This window comes from Hypanus sabinus, chromosome 9, assembly GCF_030144855.1.
Source record: "Hypanus sabinus isolate sHypSab1 chromosome 9, sHypSab1.hap1, whole genome shotgun sequence".
NCBI classification, from domain to species: Eukaryota; Metazoa; Chordata; class Chondrichthyes; order Myliobatiformes; family Dasyatidae; genus Hypanus; species Hypanus sabinus.
Genome location: NC_082714.1, coordinates 162928454 through 162955910, shown reverse-complemented (window position 1 = coordinate 162955910; position 27457 = coordinate 162928454). Strand labels below are relative to the sequence as shown.

The 27457-nt window shown below is 50.6% G+C and overlaps 1 protein-coding gene across 9 annotated transcripts in view; it reads right to left on the bottom strand.

The window, feature by feature from the left end:
• The window catches only part of LOC132399994 (neurocalcin-delta-like), a 105046-nt gene that overhangs the window by 9756 nt on the left and 67833 nt on the right, over positions 1–27457 (bottom strand). For 7 of the 9 annotated variants that reach the window (XM_059981015.1, XM_059981011.1, XM_059981014.1 and 4 more), the window contains 2 exons: positions 8885–9012; positions 368–759 (listed from right to left, as the gene is read on the bottom strand). In XM_059981015.1, the coding sequence (XP_059836998.1) occupies positions 368–745 (378 nt within the window). In that variant the 5' untranslated portion in view covers positions 746–759; positions 8885–9012. Of the gene's footprint in view, positions 1–367; positions 760–8690; positions 8822–8884; positions 9013–27457 lie in introns of those variants that run through there. The other 2 variants (XM_059981019.1, XM_059981018.1) reach the window with 2 other exon arrangements.

The following is a 27457-nucleotide window of genomic DNA, read 5'->3' as shown; positions in this document are numbered from 1 at the left end:
GACAAAGTTCATGTGCCAATATTAAGCCAATTTACCATCCAGTCCTGGGGACTGGGTCATCCATTGGTCCCAATCCCTCTTCTTTTTCCCCTCAGAGCCCAATTGCATTTGATGTTGGATTTTCCTCCCTGTGGCTGTCCCTCCTGGCACAGCGTCTTTAACAGCAGAGGCAACGACCAGATACTCACCTCCCCTCTGGCTCACGCCACCTAGAACCAGCCCTTCACAGATACAGCCAACCCTCCTCAGACTGGATTGGGAGAAAATTGGGAATTCACGCAAACTATTCCAAAGGGACACAGGGCAGCAAAAAAAAGCAGAATGTGTAAGGCTCCAGACGACTAGTTAGGGGGAAGTCGAAGCCTACCTGAACAATTTCCAGCATTTCTGCCTTGCTGATGTAGCCATTCCCATCGACGTCGTACATGTTAAAGGCCCACTTCAGCTTCTGCTCCAAACCTCCTCGGGAAGTGACACTCAGCGCAATGATGAACTCACGGAAGTCTATCGTGCCGTCCCCATTGGCATCGAAGGTACGGAAGACATGCTCTGCAAACCGCGAGGCATCGCCATAAGGGAAGAAGTTGCCGTAAAGTTTCTTGAACTCGTCTATGGTCAGGTAGCCACTGGGGCAATCCTTCACAAACCCCTTGTACCATTCCTGGATCTCGTTCTCCGTGAACTCTGTGTTCTCCCGCAAGTCCTGCAGCACCTCTGGACGCAGTTTGCTGTTGTGTTTCCCCATCTTTGTCTTGTCTCCTGACAGAAAGGAAGAGAGAAAGAGTAGTAGTGAGAAGGAAAGAATAGGGGTGGCATTTGAGCAAAGTACCAGTGACCAGGGTTCAATTTCCACCGCTGTCCAAAAGGTGTTTATACATAAGACCATAGACCATAAGACAAAGGAGCAGAAGTTGGCCATTCGGCCCATCAAGTCTGCTCCACCATTTCATCATGAGCTGATCCAATCTCCCCTTTAGTCCCATTCCCCCGCCTTCTCACCATAACCTTTGATGCCCTGACTACTCAGATACCTGTCAATCTCTGCCTTCTCCCCATGGCTGCACAGGTTTCCGCTGGGTGAACATAAAACACTACAGCACGGTACAGGCCCTTCGGCCCACAATGTTGTGCCAGCCTTTCAACCCACTCCAAGATCAATCCAACCCTTCCTTCCTACATCACCATGTGCTTATCTAAACGTTTCTCAAGTGTTCCTAATATACCAGCACCCCTGGGAAGGCGTTTCACACACTCATCATTCTCTGTGTAAAAACCTACCTTTGTCATTCCCCCCAACAACACACAGCAGGCCAGGCAGCATCTACAGGGAGAAGCACTGTCGACATTTCGGGCCGAGACCCTTCGTCAGGACTAACAGAAAGGAGGGATAGTAAGAGATTTGAAATCTCTACCTTGGTGCCGGAAGTGCGGCAACACTTGTGGGCTGTCCCCAGCACAATCTTTGGACTGTGTTGGTTCGTACAGGAAGATACATTTCACAGTCCATGTTATAATAATAAAACTAATCTTCAAGATGACCCTTAAACCTTTGTGTAATCTACTTGCCGTACCAGAATCTGACCTCACAAAGTGCATTACCTCACACTGCAGCTACCTGTTCCCCCAGTTTCTGCATCCTGCACGGTGTGTAAACTAAGTTCTTTGTAATCCATGATTCCATTGATTTCATCTCACCTCCATGCTTACCAAACACATCACATATATTCTCATGCAGGCCAGTTTTAAATAGTTCCAAAACATGCCCAATTTGTTTTGGTTCCCTATGACTCTAAATTCCCAAACTGTTCGACCCAAACAGAGAAGTAATTTACTCGGTGCGTACCTCTGTCCAGACAAGAACTAAACTGACAAATGTAAATAGTTCTAACAATCTGCTCCCTCCTTTACCAGAGCTTACTCACCACTGAATTATTAGAGAAGAGAACCGGGAGACACCCATACCCAGAGGAGAATATCTGGGGGTTTTTGAGATATCAAATGAACATAACTGATTATGTAAGGGTTCCCAGCTGGTGAAGTTGAAGTCTGCACAGATCCATTGCTTGTAACTGTCTTGTTAGTACAGAGAGAGGTTGACAAGTTGGCACCAGTCCCTATTCACTACACTTCCAGTTTTTTATTTCCTCCTCCGCACCCCAAATTCAACCCCTCCTCTGCACACCAGGGACAAGCTATTGCAGCCAATGGACCCACTGGCCCAGCATGTCTTTGGGGTGGGGGTAGAAACCGGAGCATGCATGCAAAACCCATGTGCTCACAGGGAGGATGTACAAACTCCCAGCAGACAGTGGCAGAATTGAACCTGGACCAGAGATCAGACAAACCTGGATCGGTAATTGTACAAACACCGATCGGAGAACATTCAAACCCAGATCGGTAACTTTGCAAACCCCGATTGGAGAATGTACAAATGTACAAACCCTGATTGGAGAACATACAAATCTGGTTTGTACAAACCCGGATTGGTAACTGTACAAACCCTGAGTGGAGAATGTACAACCCCCGAACGGGGAACATACAAACTCCTTGGCAGAATTGAACCCTGAATGGTGATTGGCGACTAACTGCTAAGCTACCTCGTAGAGTTGTGTTCCGAGAAAACTGTCCACAATACAATTTCCTGTAACATGAAATCAACAAATTTTATTGCTTTTTTTTTGCATTTTTGTATTTATTTGGTTATTTATTTTTCTCTCACTTAAATTCCTTGAGTAAATTTTTGTTTTGGGACACAGACATCACAGCCCAGTACAGGTCCTTCGGCTCAAGATGTGCCAACTTTTTAAGCTACTCTAAGATCAGTCTAACTAGCCTCCATTTTGCCAGTCTAAGGGTTTCTGAAATGTCCCGAATCTCAAGTCGTCACTTTTATTGTCATTTCGACCATAACTGCTGGTACAGTACATAGTAAAAATGAGACAATGTTTTTCAGGACCATGGTGTTACATGACACAGTACAAAAACTAGACTGAACTATGTAAAAAAAACAACACAGAGGAAGCTACACTAGACTACACGTCTACACAGGACTGCGTAAAGTGCACAAAAACAGTGAAGGCAATACAATAAATAATAAACAGGACAATAGGGCAAGGTGTCAGTCCAGGCTCTGGGTATTGAGGAGTCTGATAGCTTGGGGGAAGAAACTGTTATATAGTCTGGTCGTGAGAGCCCAAATGCTTTGCAGCCTTTTCCCAGACGGCAGGAGGGAGAAGAGATTGTATGAGGGGTGCATGGGGCCCTTTATATGCTGTTTCCTCTGTGGATGCAGCGTGTAGTGTAAATGTCCGTGATGGCGGGAAGAGAGACCCCAATGATCTTCTCAGCTGACCTCACTATCGGCTGCAGGGTCTTGCGATCCGAGATGGTGCAATTTCCGAACCAGGCAGTGATGCAGCTGCTCAGGATGCTCTCAATACAACCCCTGTAGAATGTGATGAGGATGGGGGGGGGGTGGCAGATGGACTTTCCTCAGCCTTCGCAGAAAGTAGAGACGCTGCTGGGCTTTCTTTGCTATGGAGCTGGTGTTGAGGGACCAGGTGAGATTCTCCACCAGGTGAACACCAAGAAATTTGGTGCTCTTTACGATCTCTGCAGAGGAGCTATCGATGTTCAGCGGGGAGTGGTCGCTCTGTGCCCTCCTGAAGTCAATAACAATCTCTTTTTTTTCGTTCACATTCAGAGACAGGTTGTTGGCTCTGCACCAGTCCGTTAGCTGCTGCAACTCCTCTCTGTAAGCTGACTCGTCGTTCTTGCTGATGAGACCCACCACAGTCGTGTCATCGGCGAACTTGATGATATGGTTCGAGCTGTGTGTTGCAGCACAGTCATGGGTCAGCAGAGTGAACAGCGGTGGACTGAGCACGCAGCTCTGGGGGGCCCCCGTGCTCAGTGTGATGGTGTTGGAGATGCTGCTCCCAATTCGGACTGACTGAGTCTCCCAGTCAGGAAGTCTAGGATCCATTTGCAGAGGGAGGTGTTCAGGCCCAGTAGGCTCAGCTTTCCAATCAGTTTCTGAGGGATGATTGTGTTGAATGCTGAACTGAAGTCTATGAACAGCATCCGAACGTATGTGTCTTTTTTGTCCAGGTAGAGGGTGGTGGCAATGGTGTCATCTGTTGAGCGGTTGGGACGGTACGCAAACTGCAGGGGGTCCAATAAGGGGTCACCACCCTGGCAGGGCGTCTCACCGATGCAACACTCTGTGCAGAAAAAAATACCTCTGACATACCCCTAATATTTTCCTCCAATCACCTTTAAATTATAACATCTCATACTAGCCATTTGCACTCTGGGAAAAAGTCTCTGCTGTCCATCGCTCTGTGACTTACCTTCTTGTACGCCTCTATCAAGTCTCCAAATCGTCCTGCGCCTCTATGTTCCTGGTAGTGCTCTGTAAATTTTGTAATGGTGAGGCTCTGTTGCCCCTAAACGTGGAGCTCACTATATTAGGACTCGCTCAAGCCCAAGGGCACATTTGAAGTATCCCGAGACAGACCATACGGTCGCTCAGTACCACAGGACACGTTCCCCGCTGACACGTAGTCATTTACAACGCTGAGTATTATCTAATTAATGTGACCGGGGAGCAGATCGGCCTAGCACTCAGCACATCATCAGTAACGGTGTTCGGTCCTGTCCGCTGGCGCTCTCTGTGTGGAGTTTGCAGTGCTGCTCTTTGTAGGAATGAATATGTGTGAGTACATTGGACTTCAGAATTCATAATAGGGGCCCAGATTCATTAACTTATCACAAGTACGTCAAGATGTCCAGTGAAACACAACATTTACACCAACAGCTGACACAACCTTGGGGTGCTGGGGACAGCCCGTGTCATCACACGTTCCGGTACCAACAGAGCACATGCACGGTGCTTGGCAGAACAACACAGAACACAACAGCAGCAAAACAAGCCCCTTTCCTCCCTCCGACTCACCCATGCACAACACAGGCAGGCCTCCAGCCTTAGGACAGGCTTCTAAACCCAGTTCAGGTCATCTCCAGAGTCCCTTAAATCGTGACTCAGGGATGTGTCGTACTGTTAGAAACATTTTAATCACGTCTTTCAGCCCCAAGTGAACTAGTGTGGACCCGGTCTAATCCCAGTGTATGTGGACTCCACCCCGAGGCTGTAACCGAGAAGACATCAAATCCCTGAGGAAGGAAAGCCTGCAGCCCGGGCCTCTGGCTAATCACAAGTTTGGTCTTTGTCACTCTGAAGAGGTAGCCGAGGTTGTGGTGTAGCTGGTCGATCCAGTTGCTTGCTGATTTCGGTATCTCTGCAGTATGGTGGGGCCAGAGACGCTGGCCTTGCACAGTTCACAAAGGTAAATAAAAGTGATCGGGCAAACCAGCTGCTTGTAATGGAGAGCACGCGAGGTTCTGCAGATGCTGGAAACCTTGAGCAAAGCACTCACACAAAATGCTGGAGGAACTCGGCAGCTCAGACAGCATCTATGGAGAGGAATGAACAGTCGATGTTTTGGGCTGAGATACCTCATCAATGTAATGGAGGCGCAAATGACAGCAGACAGAGCAACAGGTGATCACCAAGAGGAACTCAGCAGATCAAGCAGCATCTGTGAAGGCAAGGAATCGTTGGGACAAAACCCTACATTGTCCTAGTTGTAACAAGGATGATGCGGCATTGGGCAGTAATTGTGCCTTACAACCCACCAACTAAGGGTAAAAGTTCATACAAATATCAGAGTAGATATTTCTAACTTTACTGTATGTGGAGTTATTGGGAGTCATCCCCATTTACCTCGGGGTCCATAAGACCATGAGACAAAGGAGCAGAAGTCGGCCATTCGGCCCATTGAGTCTGCTCTGCCATTTCATCATGAGCTGATCCAATCTCCCCTTTAGTCCCACTCCCCCGCCTTCTCACCATAACCTTTGATGCCCTGACTACTCAGATACCTATCAACATCTGCCTTAAATATACCCAATGACTTGGCCTCCACTGCCGCCCGTGGCAACAAATTCCACAGATTCACCACCCTCTGGCTAAAAAATTTCTTTTGCATCTCTGTTCTGAATGGGCGCCCTGCAATCCTCAAGTCATGTGCTCTCCTACTAGACTCCCCCACCATGGGAAACAACTTTGCCACATCCACTCTGTCCATGCCTTTCAATATTCGAGATGGTTCTACGAGGTCCCCCTCATTCTTCTAAACTCCAAGGAGTACAGTCCAAGAGCGGTCAAACATTCCTCGTATGTTAACCCTCTCATTCCTGAAATTCCAAGTGAGGTCTTACCAGTGCCTTACAGAACCTTAACATCACATCCCTGCTCCTATACTCTATTCCTCTAGAAATGAATGCCAACATTGCATTCACCTTCTTCACCACTGACTCAACCTGGAGTTTAACCTTAAGGGTATCCTGCACGAGGACTCGCAAGTCCCGATGCATCTCAGAACTTTGAATTCTCTCCCCATTTAAATAATAGTCTGCCCGTTTATTTCTTCCACCGAAGTGCATGACCATACACTTTCCAACATTGTATTTCATTTGCCACTTCTTTGCCCATTCCCCCAATCTATCCAAGTCTCTCTGCAGACTCTCTGTTTCCTCAGCACTACCAGCCCCTCCACCTACCTTTGTATCATCAGCAAACTTAGCCACAAAACCATCTATTCCATAATCCAAATTATTGATATACAATATAAAAAGAGGTGGCCCCAACATGGACCCCTGTGGAACACCACTGGTAACTGGCAGCCAACCAGAAAGGGATCCCTTTATTCCCACTCTCTGTTTCCTGCCAATCAGCCAATGCTCTATCCACGTATGTAACTTTCCAGTAATTCCATGGGCTCTTATCTTGTTTAGCAGCCTCATGTGTGGCACCTTGTCAAAGGCCTTCTGAAAATCCAAATACACAACATCCACTGCATCTCCCTTGTCTAGCCTACTTGTAATTTCCTCAAAAAATTGCAATAGGTTTGTCAGGCAGGATTTTCCTTTAAGGAAACCATGCTGAGTTCTGTCGATCTTGTCATATGCCTCCAGGTACTCTGTAACCTCATCCTTGACAATCGACTCCAACAACATTCCAACCACCGGTGTCAAGCTAAAAGGTTTATAATTTCCTTTTTGCTTCCTTGCCCCCTTCTTAAATAGCGGGGTGACATTTGCAATCTTTCCAGTCCTCCGGAACCATGCTGGGTCCTGGGGTGACACAGCAGTACTGTGTCCCAGATTCTTAAGTTGGTTTATGGACTCCGTGGCTGCCGATTGTACCATGTGTACAGGGAGTGTGAGAGGTTGTCCCCCAACCCGTTTGAGTACCTGAACATGGTCTTCATGTTCTGGCTGCACTTCATGGCCAAGCTCCTGATCTACAGACACCCAGTATGGAGGGGGAGGGTGGGGCTGTGTGAGCGATTCATCCCCTGATCTTGCGGAAACCTTCCCAGCATCTACACAGCAAGGCCTGTATTGTGCTGCGTTCAGTGGTGGGGTGAACACTCTTCAATGGCCTGGGTGGGAACTGGGCCGACCACACTCACGAAACAGGACAGTGTGGCCTGTTTGTCCGATGGACGACCTCCCTCTGCCGCCGGTGCAGCGGACTGTCTATGACGTTACACAGCTAAGCAGCCCTGACAGCATCTCCTGAACGTGTGTCCAAGGGAAGCAGATGCAGGGGAACGCCTCCACCCACACACGTCAGCCTGGCTTGGAAATACCGTCATTCCTTGGGTTCAATGGGTCTGAACCCTGAGCTCCTTCCCCAAGAGGAACCGACAGAGTCCCTTCACCTTTGTGTCACCCCTCCAACTGTTGTGTATTTCACAGATCAGTAATACTGTACATATATTGTTAAATGAAGCATTTTTTGTTTGTTTAAATATTTCATTACGATTTATACGTATATGCGAAAAGCACAGGTCATCATAATAGCACATCATACATGAACCTTAAGAGATGCCAACACATGCAGAAGAGGGGTGTCCGAATCCCATGCTCAAAATGCTGGACGAACAGCACCCATAGAAATGAACAGTCAACATTTCGGGGCAAGACCCTCCTTCCGGGGGGGGGGGGGGGGCATCATTCCCTGCAGTCTCAGCATCAACTCCAACGACCGCCGTGGAGGACACCCCAGAACGCAGCCACATGTCAGCTCACGGTCACATCTACGTTGCTTAAAGTAAAAGCAAAGTTAGACTTGCATTATGGACTCCAACTCCATTGGTTTTATGTTTCAGAAATAACACTAATCTTCTCAAGGGAGATGTGGGACAGCTGATAACCAACTGGGAGATGTTCAGAGCCAGAAAATGTATCAACAAACACTTAGAAAAAGGCAAAGAAATATTAAAGATCTAATACATTGCTTCCATTACAGAACATCACGGTCCTGGGTGTCAAGGCTGAATGTTTAAAACAGCTCTCTTATCACCCCCCCGCTTCAAATCACTCCCCTTCCCAATCACTCTCCCCGAACACTCAACCCACTCTTTCTCATCCCAATCACCCCCTTCCCAGTCTCTCTCTCCTCAATCACCCCAACCTCTCCTTCCCCAATCACTCTGTTCTCTCTCACCAATCACTCTTCCTTAATCACTAGTTACTAAGTTCCTTCTTACCTTCCCACCCCACCTCCCGAGCTTGTTCCCTGTCCAGTTACCCCCTCCCTCCTTGCCTAAGTCCCACACCTGAGGGCCTTTTATCTTTTCTCCAACTCCTCTGAAGTCTCCATTGAAAGCATTCCCACTTTTTCAGACAGCACGTTGTAGAACAGAACGGTGTCAATGTCAAACGGCATCACCTCTTTCACTCCACTTCCTGACTCTCCTCTTACTGCTGAGGTTTTTAGAGAGAGCAAGCAGGTTAAATATAGAAGCATTACCTCAGGTCGAGATGTTTCGTGTCCTACTTTTCTGCACCGAGACCAAGTTTCATTGAGAGTTTGGCCGTTGATTTTAGGCGTTGAGATGGATCATGGTGACGATTCCCAGTAAGATCCGTCCCGCCTTCCTGTACAGACATCACACAAGCAACATGGTCACTGGAAAAGACCGGCCCTGTTCGAGCAGTGTTAGCTAGAACATTGGGATTGCCTCCAGATCATCAATAAGCTCTTCACATCTACAGCAGGCTGGGGTTAACACAATTAACTCAATAAACTCTGTGCCAAGACTCTTTAACCACATCCGTTCCTATTTGTGGGTCTCAAATTGTTATCTGAACAGGAAGTAAGGCACAGCTGCAGGGAGGGATCTAACTGAGTCGACAAACCCACAAGGTGAACAGATACAGACTGTCACGCCACACCTTCACCCTGAGGTGAAGTGCACCCTGCAGCAGCACTCTCTCAGTCAGAGACCCGTGAGATCAAGTCCAGCTCTGGATGTTCGGGCTCAAATCCAGCCAGGGCTTGGGGTCACATGTTCACCCGAGGACCCCGTGTTTCCTGTGGAGTGGGCGGAAAGGATCTTACAGAACTTGTGGGGAAAGAGCACTGAATTTTCTCCAGCTCTTCAGCTATTTCTGGTCCTTATCTCCTTGCTGCTTGTGGGAACTTTTAGTCTACAAAATGGCTACATCTTTTCCTTCACATTGCTGGCTGTGAAATGTCTTAGCGAAGACATGCAGGAGTCCTAATTAACACAGACCCAGAATGCTGGAGAATGCTATTTATTCCCCTCCATTGATGCTGCCTGACCTGCACTTTCTGTGCCTCACCGGTTTTAATCCCTGCCTGTTCTGTCCTCTGAACGTAGAGATCCCACAACACTGATTTGCAACCTAGTTTTTTTTGGAGTCTGCAGTTCAATATTTCTGAAGCAATATAATAAAAGAAGACTAGTTGATCATTGCTAATTCCGCTTGCCTTCTTAAAACCCGTCCCCAAACAGGGTAACCCAAAGCAACACACACACACACACACACACACACACACACACACACACACACACACACACACACACACACACACACACACACACTCACACACACACATACACACACACACACACACACACACACACACACACACACACACACACACACACACACACACGTCTTGATGAAGGGTCTCAGCCTGAAACTTCAACTGCTTACTTTTTCCCACAGACGCTGCCCGTTCGTTGCTCGGATTTCCAGCATCTGCAGATTTCTCTTGTTTGTAACACACGCAAAATGCCGGAAGAACTCAGCAGGTCAGACAGCATCTACGGAGAATACTAAGCAATGTTTCAGGATGAGACCCTTCATCAGCACTGAAGGGTCTTGGCCCCAAATGTCAATTGATTATTTCCCTTCATAGATGCTGCCTGACCTGCTGAGTTTCTCCCGCATTTTGTGTGTGTTACTCCGGATTGCGAGCATCTGCACAGTCTCTTGGGTTTATGAGATGTAATTCAAAATTTGAATGGATTGGATCCTAACCCAAAGCTATTAAACTAAGTTGCTAAAAGTTCCTCCCTCATTATAGCAGGGACACAATGCACCAGGTTTTTTAGCCAGAGGGTGGTGAATCTGTGGAATTCATTAGCACAGATGGCTGTGGAGGCCAAGTCATCGGGTGTATTTAAAGTAGAGATTGATAGGTTCTTGATTAGTCAGGGTGTCAAAGGTTATGGGAAGAATGGAGTTGAGAGCGAAAATAAATCAGCTAATGTGGGATGGTGCAGCAGACTGGACGGGCTGAGTGGGCTAATTCTGCTCCTGTGCCTTATGGCCTTTCAATCAGTTCGCCAGTGAGAGCGAGGGTGACGTGGACTCAGGCCAATACATCACAGGGACTTCCCTCTCCACCATCGGCACTGTCCACAGATAGTGCTGCTTCAGGAAGGCAGCATCCACCACCCAGACCACGTCACCTTCTCGCAGGGCACGAGGTCCCACAGCACCAGCTCTGGGAACAGTTCCAGTCACTGTCCGAATCACTCGCTCAGCACAGCACCACAGTGCACTCCAACGGACTTTCTCAGCCAATTTGTGTTTAATTTGTTATTTTGTGAATGTGTCTACGACGTTGATGTGCCTGTGATACACAGGCTGACAGGATGGTAAAGAAACTGCATGTTATGCTGCCTTTATTTAGTCAAGACATTGAGCTTGAGAGTCAGGAAATTGTGTTGTAGCTTTATAAAACTCTGCTTAGGCCACGTCTGGAGTACTGCATACAGTCCTGGTCACCGTTTTGTGGGAAGGATGTCAGGGCTTCAGAGGGTGCTGCCTGGATTAGAGGGCATGTGCTATCATGAGGGAGTGGACAAACTTGGCTCGTTATCTCTGGAGTGGTGAATGCTGAGGGGAATCTGATACGTTTATAAGATTACGAGAGGTGTAGATAGACAGACAGCAGCCTGTTGAAATATCTAATACCAGACGACATGCTTTGAAGGTAAGAGGGGCTAATTTCGAAAGGAGATGAGTGGGGCATGGTTTTTTTGGATAATAAACATCTTCATGAATAAAATTTACTTTGCACTTTCATCTTTCAGCTTTCATCTCTGGAGGGCAAAACCCATATCCTTCCCTCCCTTGGAACCGGATCTCTGGAATCTGAAACGCTGGAAGAGGAAGTGGAGGCCGTCTGGGATGCGCTGCTCGGGCTGGGTGAGAGAATGGACGGATATGGACATTGTAGAGACAGAAGAGATTTAATTACCAGTTTCGTTAGTTCAACACAACATCTTGAGCAGAAGGTTCTGTCGCTGTGTAGTATTCTTCTACATTCTAAGTAAAAGCTAGGAAAAATAGAGGAAATCTGCAGACGCTGGAAATTCAAACAACACACACAAAATGCTGGTGGAACACAGCAGGCCAGGCAGCATCCATAGGGAGAAGCACTGTCGACGTTTCGGGCCGAGACCCTTCGTCAGGATCTTCTCTTTGGAGCAAAGGGGGATCAGAGGTCACTGGACAGAGGTGTACAAGATAAAAAGAGGTTTACAGTAGATCGGGTGCACAGTCAAAGACTTTTTTTTCCCAGGATGGAAATGGCTAACACAAGGGGAATCATTTTAAAGTGATTGGAAGGAAGTACAGGGGAGGTGTCTGAAGTGGTGGTAGAAGCAAATATATTAAGAACATTTAACACACCCTTGGATAGGCACATGGATGATAGAAAAATAGGGGGTATGAGAGAGGGAAGGTTTAGATTGATCTTAGAGAGGGTTAGATCATCTGTACAGTTTTGTGGGCCAAAGGGCCTGTACTGTGCTGTCGTGTTCTCTGTTAGCTGTCCATTGCGCCTAAACATACAGGTACTTGCACATATGAGAGTAAACGGTGACCCACTCCTGCCACAGTCTTGTACTTCTGAGGCTGGCTAAGTAAAAAGCGAATATACAGAAATAAAACCGGCCTCTTCGTATCACTACATTACCAGCTGAGGTTTGGGGCAGGTGGAAACTTGTTTAAAGTTCAGCTAATTATAGTGGTTTCGAGCTGCATGCATCTGCAGTCTCTGGTTGCCTATTTTAGATAACACCTGGCCAATAGCACACAGAGCATTGTTACCCTCCCTCTGTCCCTCTTACTGCTGCCTGCTCACAGCCACTACAACAACTCAGCCGACATCTGACCTCTCAACTCTGACTTCTCCTGAGTCACATTTGCCCTCTTTCTCTTTCACACACACACTCAAACAAACTAACAAAGTAACAAGCAGCCTTTTTCCTCTGAGGTTGGGTGAGACCTGAAATAGAGGTTGATAGTTAATGGTGAAAGGTGAAATATTTAAGAAGAACTTCTTCACAGGGTGGTGAGAGTGTGGAATGAGCTGCCAGTGGAAGTACTGGATGTGGGTTCAATTGCAAATTTTAAGAGAAGTTTGGATGTACATGGATGGGAGGGGTATGGGGTCTATTGTCCGGGTGTAGGTCGATGGGACCAGGGAGAAGTTTGGATAGGTACATGGATGGGAGGGGTATGGGGTCTTTGGTCTGGGTGAGGGTCGATGGGACCAGGGAGAAGTTTGGATAGGTACATGGATGGGAGGGGTATGGGGTCTTTGGTCTGGGTGTGGGTCGATGGGACCAGGGAGAAGTTTGGATAGGTACATGGATGGGAGGGGTATGGGGTCTTTGGTCTGGGTGTGGGTCGATGGGACCAGGGAGAAGTTTGGATAAGTACATGGATGGGAGGGGTATGGGGTCTATGGTCTGGATGTGGGTCGATGGGACCAGGGTGAAGTTTGGATGTAGATGGATGGGAGGGGTATGGGGTCTATGGTCTAGATATGGGTCGATGGGACCAGGGAGAAGTTTGGATAGGTACATGGATGGGGGTAGGGGTATATGGTCCGGGTGAGGGTCAATGGGACCAGGGAGAAGTTTGGATGTACATGGATGGGAGGGGTATGGGGTCTATGGACTGGATGTGGGTCGATGGGACCAGGGAGAAGTTTGGATGCACATGGATGGGAGGGGTATGGAGTCTATGGTCTGGATGTGGGTCGAAGGGACCAGGGAGAAGTTTGAATAGGTACATAGATGGGTGGGGTGTGGAGTCTATGGTCTAGATGTGGGTCGATGGGACCAGGGAGAAGTTTGGATGTACATGGATGGGAGGGGTATGGGGTCTATGGTCTGGATGTGGGTCGATGGGACCAGGGAGAAGTTTGGATAAGTACATGGATGGGAGGGGTAAGGGGTCTATGGTCTGGATGTGGGTCGATGGGACCAGGGAGAAGTTTGGATAAGTATATGGATGGGAGGGGTATGGGGTCTATGGTCTGGGTGTGGGTCGATGGGACCAGGGAGAAGTTTGGATAGGTACATGGATGGGAGGGGTATGGGGTCTTTGGTCTGGATGTGGGTTGATGGGACCAGGGAGAAGTTTGGATAGGTACATGGATTGGAGGGGTATGGGGTCTATGGTCCGGGTGTGGGTCAATGGGACGAGGGAGAAGTTTGGATGTAGATGGATGGGAGGGGTATGGGGTCTATGGTCTAGATATGGGTCGATGGGACCAGGGAGAAGTTTGGATAGGTACATGGATGGGGGTACGGGGTATATGGTCCGGGTGAGGGTCGATGGGACCAGGGAGAAGTTTGGATGTACATGGATGGGAGGGGTATGGGGTCTATGGTCCGGCTGTGAGTTGATGGGACCAGGGAGAAGTTTGGATAGGTACATGGATGGGAGCAGTGTGGGGTCTATGGTCTAGATGTGGGTCGATGGGACCAGGGAGAAGTTTGGATGCACATGGATGGGAGGGATATGGAGTCTATGGTCTGGATGTGGGTCGAAGGGACCAGGGAGAAGTTTGAATAGGTACATAGATGGGTGGGGTGTGGAGTCTATGGTCTGGATGTGGGTCGATGGGACCAGGGAGAAGTTTGGATAGATACATGGATGGGGGTACGGGGTATATGGTCCGGGTGTGGGTCGATGGGACCAGGGAGAAGTTTGGATGTACATGGATGGGAGGGGTATGGGGACTATGGTCTGGATGTGGGTCGATGGGACCAGGGAGAAGTTTGGATAAGTACATGGATGGGAGGGGTATGGGGTCTATGGTCTGGGTGTGGGTCGATGGGACCAGGGAGAAGTTTGGATAGGTACATGGATGGGAGGGGTATGGGGTCTATGGTCTGGGTGTGGGTCGATGGGACCAGGGAGAAGTTTGGATAGGTACATGGATGGGAGGGGTATGGGGTCTATGGTCTGGATGTGGGTCGATGGGACCAGGGAGAAGTTTGGATGTACATGGATGGGAGGGGTATTGGGTCTATGGTCTGGGAGTGGGTTGATGGGACCAGGGAGAAGTTTGGATAGGTACATGGATGGGAGGGGTATGGGGTCTATGGTCTGGGTGTGAGTTGATGGGACCAAGGAGAAGTTTGGATAGATACATGGATGGGAGGGGTATGGGGTCTATGGTCTAGATGTGGGTCGATGGGACCAGGGAGAAGTTTGGATGCACATGGATGGGAGGGGTATGGAGTCTATGGTCTGGATGTGGGTCGAAGGGACCAGGGAGAAGTTTGAATAGGTACATAGATGGGTGGGGTGTGGAGTCTATGGTCTAGATGAGGGTCGATAGGACCAGGGAGAAGTTTGGATAAGTACATGGATGGGAGGGGTATGGGGTCTATGGTCTGGGTGTGGGTCGATGGGACCAGGGAGAAGTTTGGATGTACATGGATGGGAGGGGTATGGGGTCTATGGTCCGGGTGAGGGTCGACGGGACCAGGGAGAAGTTTGGATGTACATGGATGGGAGCAGTGTGGGGTCTATGGTTTAGATGTGGGTTGATGGGACCAGGGAGAAGTTTGGATGCACATGGATGGGAGGGGTGTGGGGTCTATGGTCTGGATGTGGGTCGATGGGACCAGGGAGAAGTCTGGATAGGTACATGGATTGGAGTGGTATGGGGTCTATGGTCCTGTTGTGGGTCGATGAGACCAGGGAGAAGGTTGGATGTACATGGATGGGAGGGGTATGGGATCTATGGTCCTGGTGTGGGTCGATGGGACCAGGGAGAAGTTTGGATGTACATGGATGGGAGGGGTGTGGGTTCTATCTGGGGCGATAGGGGAGATATACGGAGAGTGAAGGGAGTTAGGGCAGTAACACGGGGAGTGAAGGGAGATAGGGGAGTTACACGGGGAGTGAAGGGAGATAGGGGAGTTACACGGGGAGTGAAGGGAGATAGGGGAGTTACACGGGGAGTGAAGGGAGATAGGGGAGTTACACGGGGAGTGAAGGGAGATAGGGGAGTTACACGAGGAGTGATGGGAGATAGGGGATTTACACGGGGAGGGAAGGGAGATAGGGGCGTTACACGGGGAGTGAAGGGAGATAGGGGAGTTACACGGGGAGTGAAGGGAGATAGGGGAGTTACACGGGGAGTGAAGGGAGATAGGGGAGTTACACGGGGAGTGAAGGGAGATAGGGGAGTTACACGGGGAGTGAAGGGAGATAGGGGAGTTACACGGGGAGTGAAGGGAGATAGGGGAGTTACACGAGGAGTGATGGGAGATAGGGGATTTACACGGGGAGGGAAGGGAGATAGGGGCGTTACACGGGGAGTGAAGGGAGATAGGGGAGTTACACGGGGAGTGAAGGGAGATAGGGGAGTTACACGGGGAGTGAAGGGAGATAGGGGAGTTACACGAGGAGTGATGGGAGATAGGGGATTTACACGGGGAGGGAAGGGAGATAGGGGCGTTACACGGGGAGTGAAGGGAGATAGGGGAGTTACACGGGGAGCGAAGGGAGATAGGGGCGTTACACGAGGAGTGATGGGAGATAGGGGAGATACACGGGGAGGTGAAGGAGATAGGGGAGTAACATGGGGAGTGAAGGGAGATAGGGGAGTTACATGGGGAGTGAAGGGATATAGGGGTGATACACGGGGAGTGAAGGAGATAGGGGATTTACATGAGGAGTGAAGGGAGATAGTGGAGTTACACGAAGAGTGATGGGAGATAGGGGAGTTACAGGGGGAGTGAAGGGAGAGACAGGAGTAACACGGGGAGTGAAGGGTGATAGGGGAGTTACACAGGGAGTGAAGGGAGATAGGGGAGTAACACGGAGATTGAAGGGAGATAGGAGAGTAACATGGGGAGTGGAGGGAGATAGGGGAGTTACACGGGGAGTGAAGGGAGATAGGGGAGTTACACGGGGAGTGAAGGGAGATAGGGGAGTTACCAGGGGAGTGACGGGAGATAGGGGAGTAACACGGAGATTGAAGGGAGATAGGAGAGTAACATGGGGAGTGGAGGGAGATAGGGCAGTAACACAGAGAGTGAAGGGAGATAGGGGAGTAACACAGGGAGCGAAGGGAGATAGGGGAGATACATGGGGAGTGAAGGGGGATAGGGGTTACACGGGGAGTGACGGGAGATAGAGGAGTAACACAGGGAGCGAAGGGAGATAGGGGAGATACACGGGGAGTGACGGGAGATAGAGGAGTAACACGGGGAGTGAAGGGGGATAGGAGAGTAACACGGGGAGTGAAGTGAGAGAGGGGAGTGAATGGAGATAGGAGAGTAACGGGGAGTGATGGGAGATAGGGGAGTTACACAGGGAGTGACGGGAGAGAGGAGAGTAACACAGGGATTGAAGTGAGAGAGGGGAGTAACACGGGGAGTGAAGGGGGATAGGAGAGTAACACGGGGAGTGAAGTGAGAGAGGGGAGTGAATGGAGATAGGAGAGTAACGGGGAGTGAAGGGAGATAGGGGAGTTACACAGGGATTGAAGTGAGAGAGGGGAGTAACACGGGGAGTGAAGGGAGATAGGAGAGTAACACAGGGATTGAAGTGAGAGAGGGGAGTAACACGGGGAGTGAAGGGAGATAGGAGAGTAACACAGGGATTGAAGTGAGATAGGGGAGTTACACGGGGAGTGAAGGGAGATAGTGGAGTAACACCGGGAGTGAAGGGAGTTAGGGCAGTAACACGGGGAGTGAAGGGAGATAGGGGAGTTACACGAGGAGTGATGGGAGATAGTGGAGTTACACGAGGAGTGAAGGGAGATAGGGGAGATACACGGGGAGTGAAGGGAGATAGGGGAGTTACATGAGGAGTGAAGGGAGATAGGGGGTTACACAGGGAGCGAAGGGAGACAGGGGAGTAGCACGGGGAGTGAAGGGAGAGAGGGGAGTTACAGGGAGAGTGAAGGGAGAAAGGGGAGTTACACGGGGAGTGAAGGGAGATAGGGGATTTACACGAGGAGTGATGGGAGATAGGGGAGTTACACGGGGAGTGACGGGAGCGTAACGCAGAGAGTGAAGGGAGATAGGGGAGTTACACGGGGAGTGAAGGGAGATAGGGGAGTTACACGAGGAGTGATGGGAGATAGGGGAGTTACACGGGGAGTGACGGGAGCGTAACGCAGAGAGTGAAGGGAGATAGGGGAGTAACACCGGGAGTGAAGGGAGATAGGGGAGTTACAGGGGAATGAAGTGGGATAGTGGAGTAACACGGAGACTGAAGGGATATAGGGGAGTTACAATGGGAGTGAAGGGAGAAAGGGGAGTTACACGGGGAGTGAAGGGAGATAGGGGATTTACACGAGGAGTGATGGGAGATAGGGGAGTTACACGGGGAGTGACGGGAGCGTAACGCAGAGAGTGAAGGGAGATAGGGGAGTAACACAGGGAGTGAAGGGAGATAGGGGAGTAACACAGGGAGTGAAGGGAGATTGGGGAGTTACACGGGGAGTGAAGGGAGATAGGGGAGTTACATGGGGTGTGATGGGATATCGGGGAGTTACACGGGGAGTGAAGGCAGATAGGAGAGTTACACAGGGAGCGATGGGAGATAGGGGAGTAACGGGTGAGAAGGGAGATAGAGGAGTTACATGAGGAGTGAAGGGAGATAGGGGTGTTATATGGGGATTGAATGGAGATAGCGGAGTTACAGGGGAATGAAGTGGGATAGTGGAGTAACACGGAGACTGAAGGGATATAGGGGAGTTACAATGCAGTGAAGGGAGAAAGGGGAGTTACACGGGGAGTGAAGGGTGATAGGGGAGTTACACGAGGAGTGATGGGAGATAGGGGAGTTACACGAGGAGTGATGGGAGATAGGGGTGTTATATGGGGATTGAATGGAGATAGCGGAGTTACAGGGGAATGAAGTGGGATAGTGGAGTAACACAGAGACTGAAGGGATATAGGGGAGTTACAATGGGAGTGAAGGGAGAAAGGGGAGTTACACGGGGAGTGAAGGGTGATAGGGGAGTTACACGAGGAGTGATGGGAGATAGGGGAGTTACACGAGGAGTGATGTGAGATAGGGGTGTTATATGGGGATTGAATGGAGATAGCGGAGTTACAGGGATGTGAAGGGATATAGGGGAGTTACACAGGGAGCGAAGGGAGATAGGGGAGTTACATGAGGAGTGAAGGGAGATAGGGGAGTAACACGGGGAGTGAAGGGAGATAGGGGAGTTACACGGGGAGTGAAGGGAGATAGGGGAGTTACACGGGGAGTGAAGGGAGATAGGGGAGTAACACGGGGAGTGAAGGGAGATAGGGGAGTTACACGAGGAGTGATGGGAGATAGGGGAGTTACACGAGGAGCGATGGGAGATAGGGGAGTTACATGGGGAGTGAAGGGATATAGGGGAGTTACACAGGGAGCGAAGGGAGATAGGGGAGTTACATGAGGAGTGAAGGGAGATAGGGGAGTTACACGGGGAGTGAAGGGAGATAGGGGAGTTACACGGAGAGTGAAGGGAGATAGGGGAGTAACACGGAGAGTGAAGGGAGATAGGGGAGTTACACGGGGAGTGAAGGGAGATAGGGAGTAACACGGAGATTGAAGGGAGATATAAGAGTGACATGGGGAGTGGAGGGAGATAGGGGAGTTACACGGGGTGTTAAGGGAGATAGGGGAGTTACACGGGGAGTGAAGGGAGATAGGGGAGTTACACGGTGAGTGAATGGAGATAGGATAGTAACATGGGGAGTGAAGGGAGATAGGGGAGTAACACGGAGAATGAAGGGAGATAGGGGAGTTACACGGTGAGTGAATGGAGATAGGAGAGTAACATGGGGAGCGAAGGGAGATAGGGGAGATACATGGGGAGTGAAGGGTGATAGGGGAGTTACACGAGGAGTGATGGGAGATAGGGGAGTTACATGGGGTGTGAAGGGATATAGGGGAGTTACACGGGGAGTGAAGGGAGATAGGGGAGTTACACGGGGAGTGAAGGGAGATAGGGGAGTTACACGCGAAGGGAGTTAGGGGAGTTACACAGGGATCGAAGGGAGTTAGGGGAGTTACACGGGGAGTGAAGGGAGTTAGGGGAGTTACACGGGGAGTGATGGGAGATAGTGGAGTTAAATGGTGTCTGAAGGGAGATAGGGGAGTAGCACGGGGAGAGAAGGGAGTTAGGGCAGTAACACGGGGAGCGAAGGGAGATAGGGGAATAACACGGAGACTGAAGGGAGTTAGGTGAGTTACAATGGGAGTGAAGGGAGAAAGGGGAGTTACACGGGGAGTGAAGGGAGATAGGGGAGTTACATGAGGAGTGAAGGGAGATAGGGGAGTTACACGGGGAGTGAAGGGAGTTAGGGGAGTTACACGGGGAGTGAAGGGAGATAGGGGAGTTACACGGGGAGTGAAGGGAGTTAGGGGAGTTACACGGGGAGTGAAGGGAGATAGGGGAGTTACACGAGGAGTGAAGGGAGATAGGGGAGTTACACGAGGAGTGATGGGAGATAGGGGAGTTACATGGGGAGTGAAGGGATATAGGGGAGTTACACAGGGAGTGAAGGGAGATAGGGGAGTTACATGGGGAGTGAAGGGTGATAGGGGAGTTACACGAGGAGTGATGGGAGATAGGGGAGTTACACGAGGAGTGATGGGAGATAGGGGTGTTATATGGGGATTGAATGGAGATAGCGGAGTTACAGGGGAATGAAGTGGGATAGTGGAGTAACACGGAGACTGAAGGGATATAGGGGAGATACACGGGGAGTGAAGGAGATAGGGGATTTACACGAGGAGTGAAGGGAGATAGGGGAGTTACACGAAGAGTGATGGGAGATAGGGGAGTTACATGGGGAGTGAAGGGATATAGGGGAGATACACGGGGAGTGAAGGGAGATAGGTGAGTTACATGGGGAGTGAAGGGATATAGGTGAGTTACACAGGGAGTGAAGGGAGATAGGGGAGTTACACGGGGAGTGAAGGGTGATAGGGGAGTTACACGAGGAGTGATGGGAGATAGGGGAGTTACACGAGGAGTGATGGGAGATAGGGGTGTTATATGGGGATTGAATGGAGATAGCGGAGTTACAGGGGAATGAAGTGGGATAGTGGAGTAACACGGAGACTGAAGGGATATAGGGGAGTTACAATGGGAGTGAAGGGAGAAAGGGGAGTTACACGGGGAGTGGAGGGAGATAGGGGAGTTACACGAGGAGTGATGGGAGATAGGGGAGTTACACGAGGAGCGATGGGAGATAGGGGAGTTACATGGGGAGTGAAGGGATATAGGGGAGTTACACAGGGAGCGAAGGGAGATAGGGGAGTTACATGAGGAGTGAAGGGAGATAGGGGAGTAACACGGGGAGTGAAGGGAGATAGGGGAGTTACACGGAGAGTGAAGGGAGATAGGGGAGTAACACGGAGAGTGAAGGGAGATAGGGGAGTAACACGGGGAGTGAAGGGAGATAGGGGAGTTACACGGGGAGTGAAGGGAGATAGGGGAGTTACATGGGGAGTGAAGGGAGATAGGGGAGTTAAACGAGAAGTAACACGGGGAGTGAAGGGAGATAGGGGAGTAACACGGGGAGTGAAGGGAGATAGGGGAGTTACACGGGGAGTGAAGGGAGATAGGGGAGTTACACGGGGAGTGAAGGGAGATAGGGGAGTAACAGAGAGTGAAGGGAGATAGGGGAGTTACATGAGGTGTGACGGGAGATAGGGGAGTTACATGAGGAGTGAAGGGAGATAGGGGAGTAACACGGGGAGTGAAGGGAGATAGGGGAGTTACACGAGGAGTGAAGGGAGATAGGGGAGTTACACGGGGAGTGAAGGGAGATAGGGGAGTTACACAGGGAGTGAAGGGAGATAGGGAGTAACACGGAGATTGAAGGGAGAAAGGAGAGTAACATGGGGAGTGGAGGGAGATAGGGGAGTTACACGGGGTGTGAAGGGAGATAGGGGAGTTACACGGGGAGTGAAGGGAGATAGGGGAGTTACACGGTGAGTGAATGGAGATAGGAGAGTAACATGGGGAGTGAAGGGAGATAGGGGAGATACATGGGGAGTGAAGGGAGATAGGGGAGTAACACGGAGAATGAAGGGAGATAGGGGAGTTACACGGTGAGTGAATGGAGATAGGAGAGTAACATGGGGAGTGAAGGGAGATAGGGGAGATACATGGGGAGTGAAGGGTGATAGGGGAGTTACACGAGGAGTGATGGGAGATAGGGGAGTTACATGGGGTGTGAAGGGATATAGGGGAGTTACACGGGGAGTGAAGGGAGATAGGGGAGTTAAATGGTGTGTGAAGGGAGATAGGGGAGTTACACGGGGTGTGAAGGGAGATAGGGGAGTTACACGCGAAGGGAGTTAGGGGAGTTACACAGGGAGCGAAGGGAGTTAGGGGAGTTACACGGGGAGTGAAGGGAGTTAGGGGAGTTACACGGGGAGTGATGGGAGATAGTGGAGTTAAATGGTGTCTGAAGGGAGATAGGGGAGTAGCACGGGGAGAGAAGGGAGTTAGGGCAGTAACACGGGGAGCGAAGGGAGATAGGGAAATAACACGGAGACTGAAGGGAGTTAGGGGAGTTACAATGGGAGTGAAGGGAGAAGGGGAGTTACACGGGGAGTGAAGGGAGATAGGGGAGTTACACGAGGAGTGATGGGAGATAGGGGAGTTACATGGGGAGTGAAGGGATATAGGGGAGTTACACAGGGAGTGAAGGGAGATAGGGGAGTTACATGGGGAGTGAAGGGATATAGGGGAGATACACGGGGAGTGAAGGAGATAGGGGATTTACACGAGGAGTGAAGGGAGATAGGGGAGTTACACGAAGAGTGATGGGAGATAGGGGAGTTACATGGGGAGTGAAGGGATATAGGGGAGATACACGGGGAGTGAAGGGAGATAGGTGAGTTACATGGGGAGTGAAGGGAGATAGGGGAGTAACACGGGGAGTGAAGGGAGATAGGGGAGTTACACGAGGAGTGACGGGAGATAGAGGAGTAACACGGGGAGTGAAGGGAGATAGGAGAGTAACACGGGGATTGAAGTGAGAGAGGGGAGTGAATGGAGATATGAGAGTAACGGGGAGTGAAGGGAGATAGTGGAGTTACACAGGGAGTGACGAGAGATAGGGGAGTTACACGGGGAGTGACAGGACATAGAGGAGTAACACGGGGAGTGAAGGGAGATAGGAGAGTAACACGGGGATTGAAGTGAGAGAGGGGAGTTGCACGGGGAACGAAGGGAGATAGGGGAGTAGCACGGGGAGTGAAGGGAGATTGTGGAGTAACACCGGGAGTGAAGTGAGTTAGGGCAGTAACACGGGGAGTGAAGGGAGATAGGAGAGTAACACGGGGATTGAAGTGAGAGAGGGGAGTGAATGGAGATATGAGAGTAACGGGGAGTGATGGGAGATAGGGGAGTTACACGGGGAGTGAAGGGAAATAGGGGAGTTACACGAGGAGTGATGGGAGATAGGGGAGTTACATGGGGTGTGTAGGGAGATAGGGGAGTTACAGGGGGTGTGTTGGGAGATAGGGGAGTTATACGGGGAGTGAAGGGAGATAGGGGAGTTACACGGGGAGCAAAGGGAGATAGGGGAGTTACAGGGGAATGAAGTGAGATAGTGGAGTAACACGGAGACTGAAGGGATATAGGGGAGTTACAATGGGAGTGAAGGGAGAAAGGGGAGTTACACGGGGAGTGAAGGGTGATAGGGGAGTTACACGAGGAGTGATGGGAGATAGGGGAGTTACACGGGGAGTGAAGGGTGATAGGGGAGTTACACAGGGAGTGAAGGGAGATAGGGGAGTTACATGGGGAGTGAAGGGATATAGGTGAGTTACACAGGGAGTGAAAGGAGATAGGGGAGTTACACGAGGAGTGATGGGAGATAGGGGAGTTACACGAGGAGTGATGGGAGATAGGGGTGTGATATGGGGATTGAATGGAGATAGTGGAGTTACAGGGGAATGAAGTGGGATAGTGGAGTAACACGGAGACTGAAGGGATATAGGGGAGTTACACAGGGAGCGAAGGGAGATAGGGGAGTTACACGGGGAGTGAAGGGAGATAGGGGAGTTACACGAGGAGTGAAGGGAGATAGGGGAGTTCCACGGTGAGTGAAGGGAGAAAGGGGAGTTACACGGGGAGTGGAGGGAGATAGGGGAGTTACACGAGGAGTGATGGGAGATAGGGGAGTTACACGAGGAGTGAAGTAGATAGTGGAGTAACACCGGGAGTGAAGGGAGATAGGGGAGTTACAGGGGAATGAAGTGGGATAGTGGAGTAACACGGAGACTGAAGGGATATAGGGGAGTTACAATGGGAGTGAAGGGAGAAAGGGGAGTTACACGGGGAGTGAAGGGAGATAGGGGATTTACACGAGGAGTGATGGGAGATAGGGGAGTTACACGGGGAGTGACGGGAGCGTAACGCAGAGAGTGAAGGGAGATAGGGGAGTAACACAGGGAGTGAAGGGAGATAGGGGAGTAACACAGGGAGTGAAGGGAGATTGGGGAGTTACACGGGGAGTGAAGGGAGATAGGGGAGTTACATGGGGTGTGATGGGATATCGGGGAGTTACACGGGGAGTGAAGGCAGATAGGAGAGTTACACAGGGAGCGATGGGAGATAGGGGAGTAACGGGTGAGAAGGGAGATAGAGGAGTTACATGAGGAGTGATGGGAGATAGGGGTGTTATATGGGGATTGAATGGAGATAGCGGAGTTACAGGGGAATGAAGTGGGATAGTGGAGTAACACGGAGACTGAAGGGATATAGGGGAGTTACAATGCGAGTGAAGGGAGAAAGGGGAGTTACACGGGGAGTGAAGGGTGATAGGGGAGTTACACGAGGAGTGATGGGAGATAGGGGAGTTACACGAGGAGTGATGGGAGATAGGGGTGTTATATGGGGATTGAATGGAGATAGCGGAGTTACAGAGAGTGAAGGGAGATAGGGGAGTTACATGAGGTGTGACGGGAGATAGGGGATTTACATGAGGAGTGAAGGGAGATAGGGGAGTAACACGGGGAGTGAAGGGAGATAGGGGATTTACACGAGGAGTGAAGGGAGATAGGGGAGTTACACGAAGAGTGATGGGAGATAGGGGAGTTACATGGGGAGTGAAGGGATATAGGGGAGATACACGGGGAGTGAAGGGAGATAGGTGAGTTACATGGGGAGTGAAGGGATATAGGTGAGTTACACAGGGAGTGAAGGGAGATAGGGGAGTTACACGGGGAGTGAAGGGTCATAGGGGAGTTACACGAGGAGTGATGGGAGATATGGGAGTTACACGAGGAGTGATGGGAGATAGGGGTGTTATATGGGGATTGAATGGAGATAGCGGAGTTACAGGGGAATGAAGTGGGATAGTGGAGTAACACGGAGACTGAAGGGATATAGGGGAGTTACAATGGGAGTGAAGGGAGAAAGGGGAGTTACACGGGGAGTGGAGGGAGATAGGGGAGTTACACGAGGAGTGATGGGAGATAGGGGAGTTACACGAGGAGTGATGGGAGATAGGGGAGTTACATGGGGAGTGAAGGGATATAGGGGAGTTACACAGGGAGCGAAGGGAGATAGGGGAGTTACATGAGGAGTGAAGGGAGATAGGGGAGTAACACGGGGAGTGAAGGGAGATAGGGGAGTTACACGGAGAGTGAAGGGAGATAGGGGATTAACACGGAGAGTGAAGGGAGATAGGGGAGTAACACGGGGAGTGAAGGGAGATAGGGGAGTTACACGGGGAGTGAAGGGAGATAGGGGAGTTACACGGGGAGTGAAGGGAGATAGGGGAGTTAAACGAGGAGTAACACGGGGAGTGAAGTGAGATAGGGGAGTAACACGGGGAGTGAAGGGAGATAGGGGAGTTACACGGGGAGTGAAGGGAGATAGGGGAGTTACACGGGGAGTGAAGGGAGATAGGGGAGTAACAGAGAGTGAAGGGAGATAGGGGAGTTACATGAGGTGTGACGGGAGATAGGGGAGTTACATGAGGAGTGAAGGGAGATAGGGGAGTAACACGGGGAGTGAAGGGAGATAGGGGAGTTACACGAGGAGTGAAGGGAGATAGGGGAGTTACACGGGGAGTGAAGGGAGATAGGGGAGTTACACAGGGAGTGAAGGGAGATAGGGAGTAACACGGAGATTGAAGGGAGAAAGGAGAGTAACATGGGGAGTGGAGGGAGATAGGGGAGTTACACGGGGTGTGAAGGGAGATAGGGGAGTTACACGGGGAGTGAAGGGAGATAGGGGAGTTACACGGTGAGTGAATGGAGATAGGAGAGTAACATGGGGAGTGAAGGGAGATAGGGGAGATACATGGGGAGTGAAGGGAGATAGGGGAGTAACACGGAGAATGAAGGGAGATAGGGGAGTTACACGGTGAGTGAATGGAGATAGGAGAGTAACATGGGGAGTGAAGGGAGATAGGGGAGATACATGGGGAGTGAAGGGTGATAGGGGAGTTACACGAGGAGTGATGGGAGATAGGGGAGTTACATGGGGTGTGAAGGGATATAGGGGAGTTACACGGGGAGTGAAGGGAGATAGGGGAGTTAAATGGTGTGTGAAGGGAGATAGGGGAGTTACACGGGGTGTGAAGGGAGATAGGGGAGTTACACGCGAAGGGAGTTAGGGGAGTTACACAGGGAGCGAAGGGAGTTAGGGGAGTTACACGGGGAGTGAAGGGAGTTAGGGGAGTTACACGGGGAGTGATGGGAGATAGTGGAGTTAAATGGTGTCTGAAGGGAGATAGGGGAGTAGCACGGGGAGAGAAGGGAGTTAGGGCAGTAACACGGGGAGCGAAGGGAGATAGGGGAATAACACGGAGACTGAAGGGAGTTAGGGGAGTTACAATGGGAGTGAAGGGAGAAGGGGAGTTACACGGGGAGTGAAGGGAGATAGGGGAGTTACACGAGGAGTGATGGGAGATAGGGGAGTTACATGGGGAGTGAAGGGATATAGGGGAGTTACACAGGGAGTGAAGGGAGATAGGGGAGTTACATGGGGAGTGAAGGGATATAGGGGAGATACACGGGGAGTGAAGGAGATAGGGGATTTACACGAGGAGTGAAGGGAGATAGGGGAGTTACACGAAGAGTGATGGGAGATAGGGGAGTTACATGGGGAGTGAAGGGATATAGGGGAGATACACGGGGAGTGAAGGGAGATAGGTGAGTTACATGGGGAGTGAAGGGATATAGGTGAGTTACACAGGGAGTGAAGGGAGATAGGGGAGTTACACGGGGAGTGAAGGGTGATAGGGGAGTTACACGAGGAGTGATGGGAGATAGGGGAGTTACACGAGGAGTGATGGGAGATAGGGGAGTTACATGGGGAGTGAAGGGATATAGGGGAGATACACGCGGAGTGAAGGAGATAGGGGATTTACACGAGGAGTGAAGGGAGATAGGGGAGTAACACGGGGAGTGAAGGGAGATAGGGGAGTTACACGAGGAGTGACGGGAGATAGAGGAGTAACACGGGGAGTGAAGGGAGATAGGAGAGTAACACGGGGATTGAAGTGAGAGAGGGGAGTGAATGGAGATATGAGAGTAACGGGGAGTGAAGGGAGATAGTGGAGTTACACAGGGAGTGACGAGAGATAGGGGAGTTACACGGGGAGTGACAGGACATAGAGGAGTAACACGGGGAGTGAAGGGAGATAGGAGAGTAACACGGGGATTGAAGTGAGAGAGGGGAGTTGCACGGGGAACGAAGGGAGATAGGGGAGTAGCACGGGGAGTGAAGGGAGATAGGGGAGTTACACGGGGAGTGAAGGGA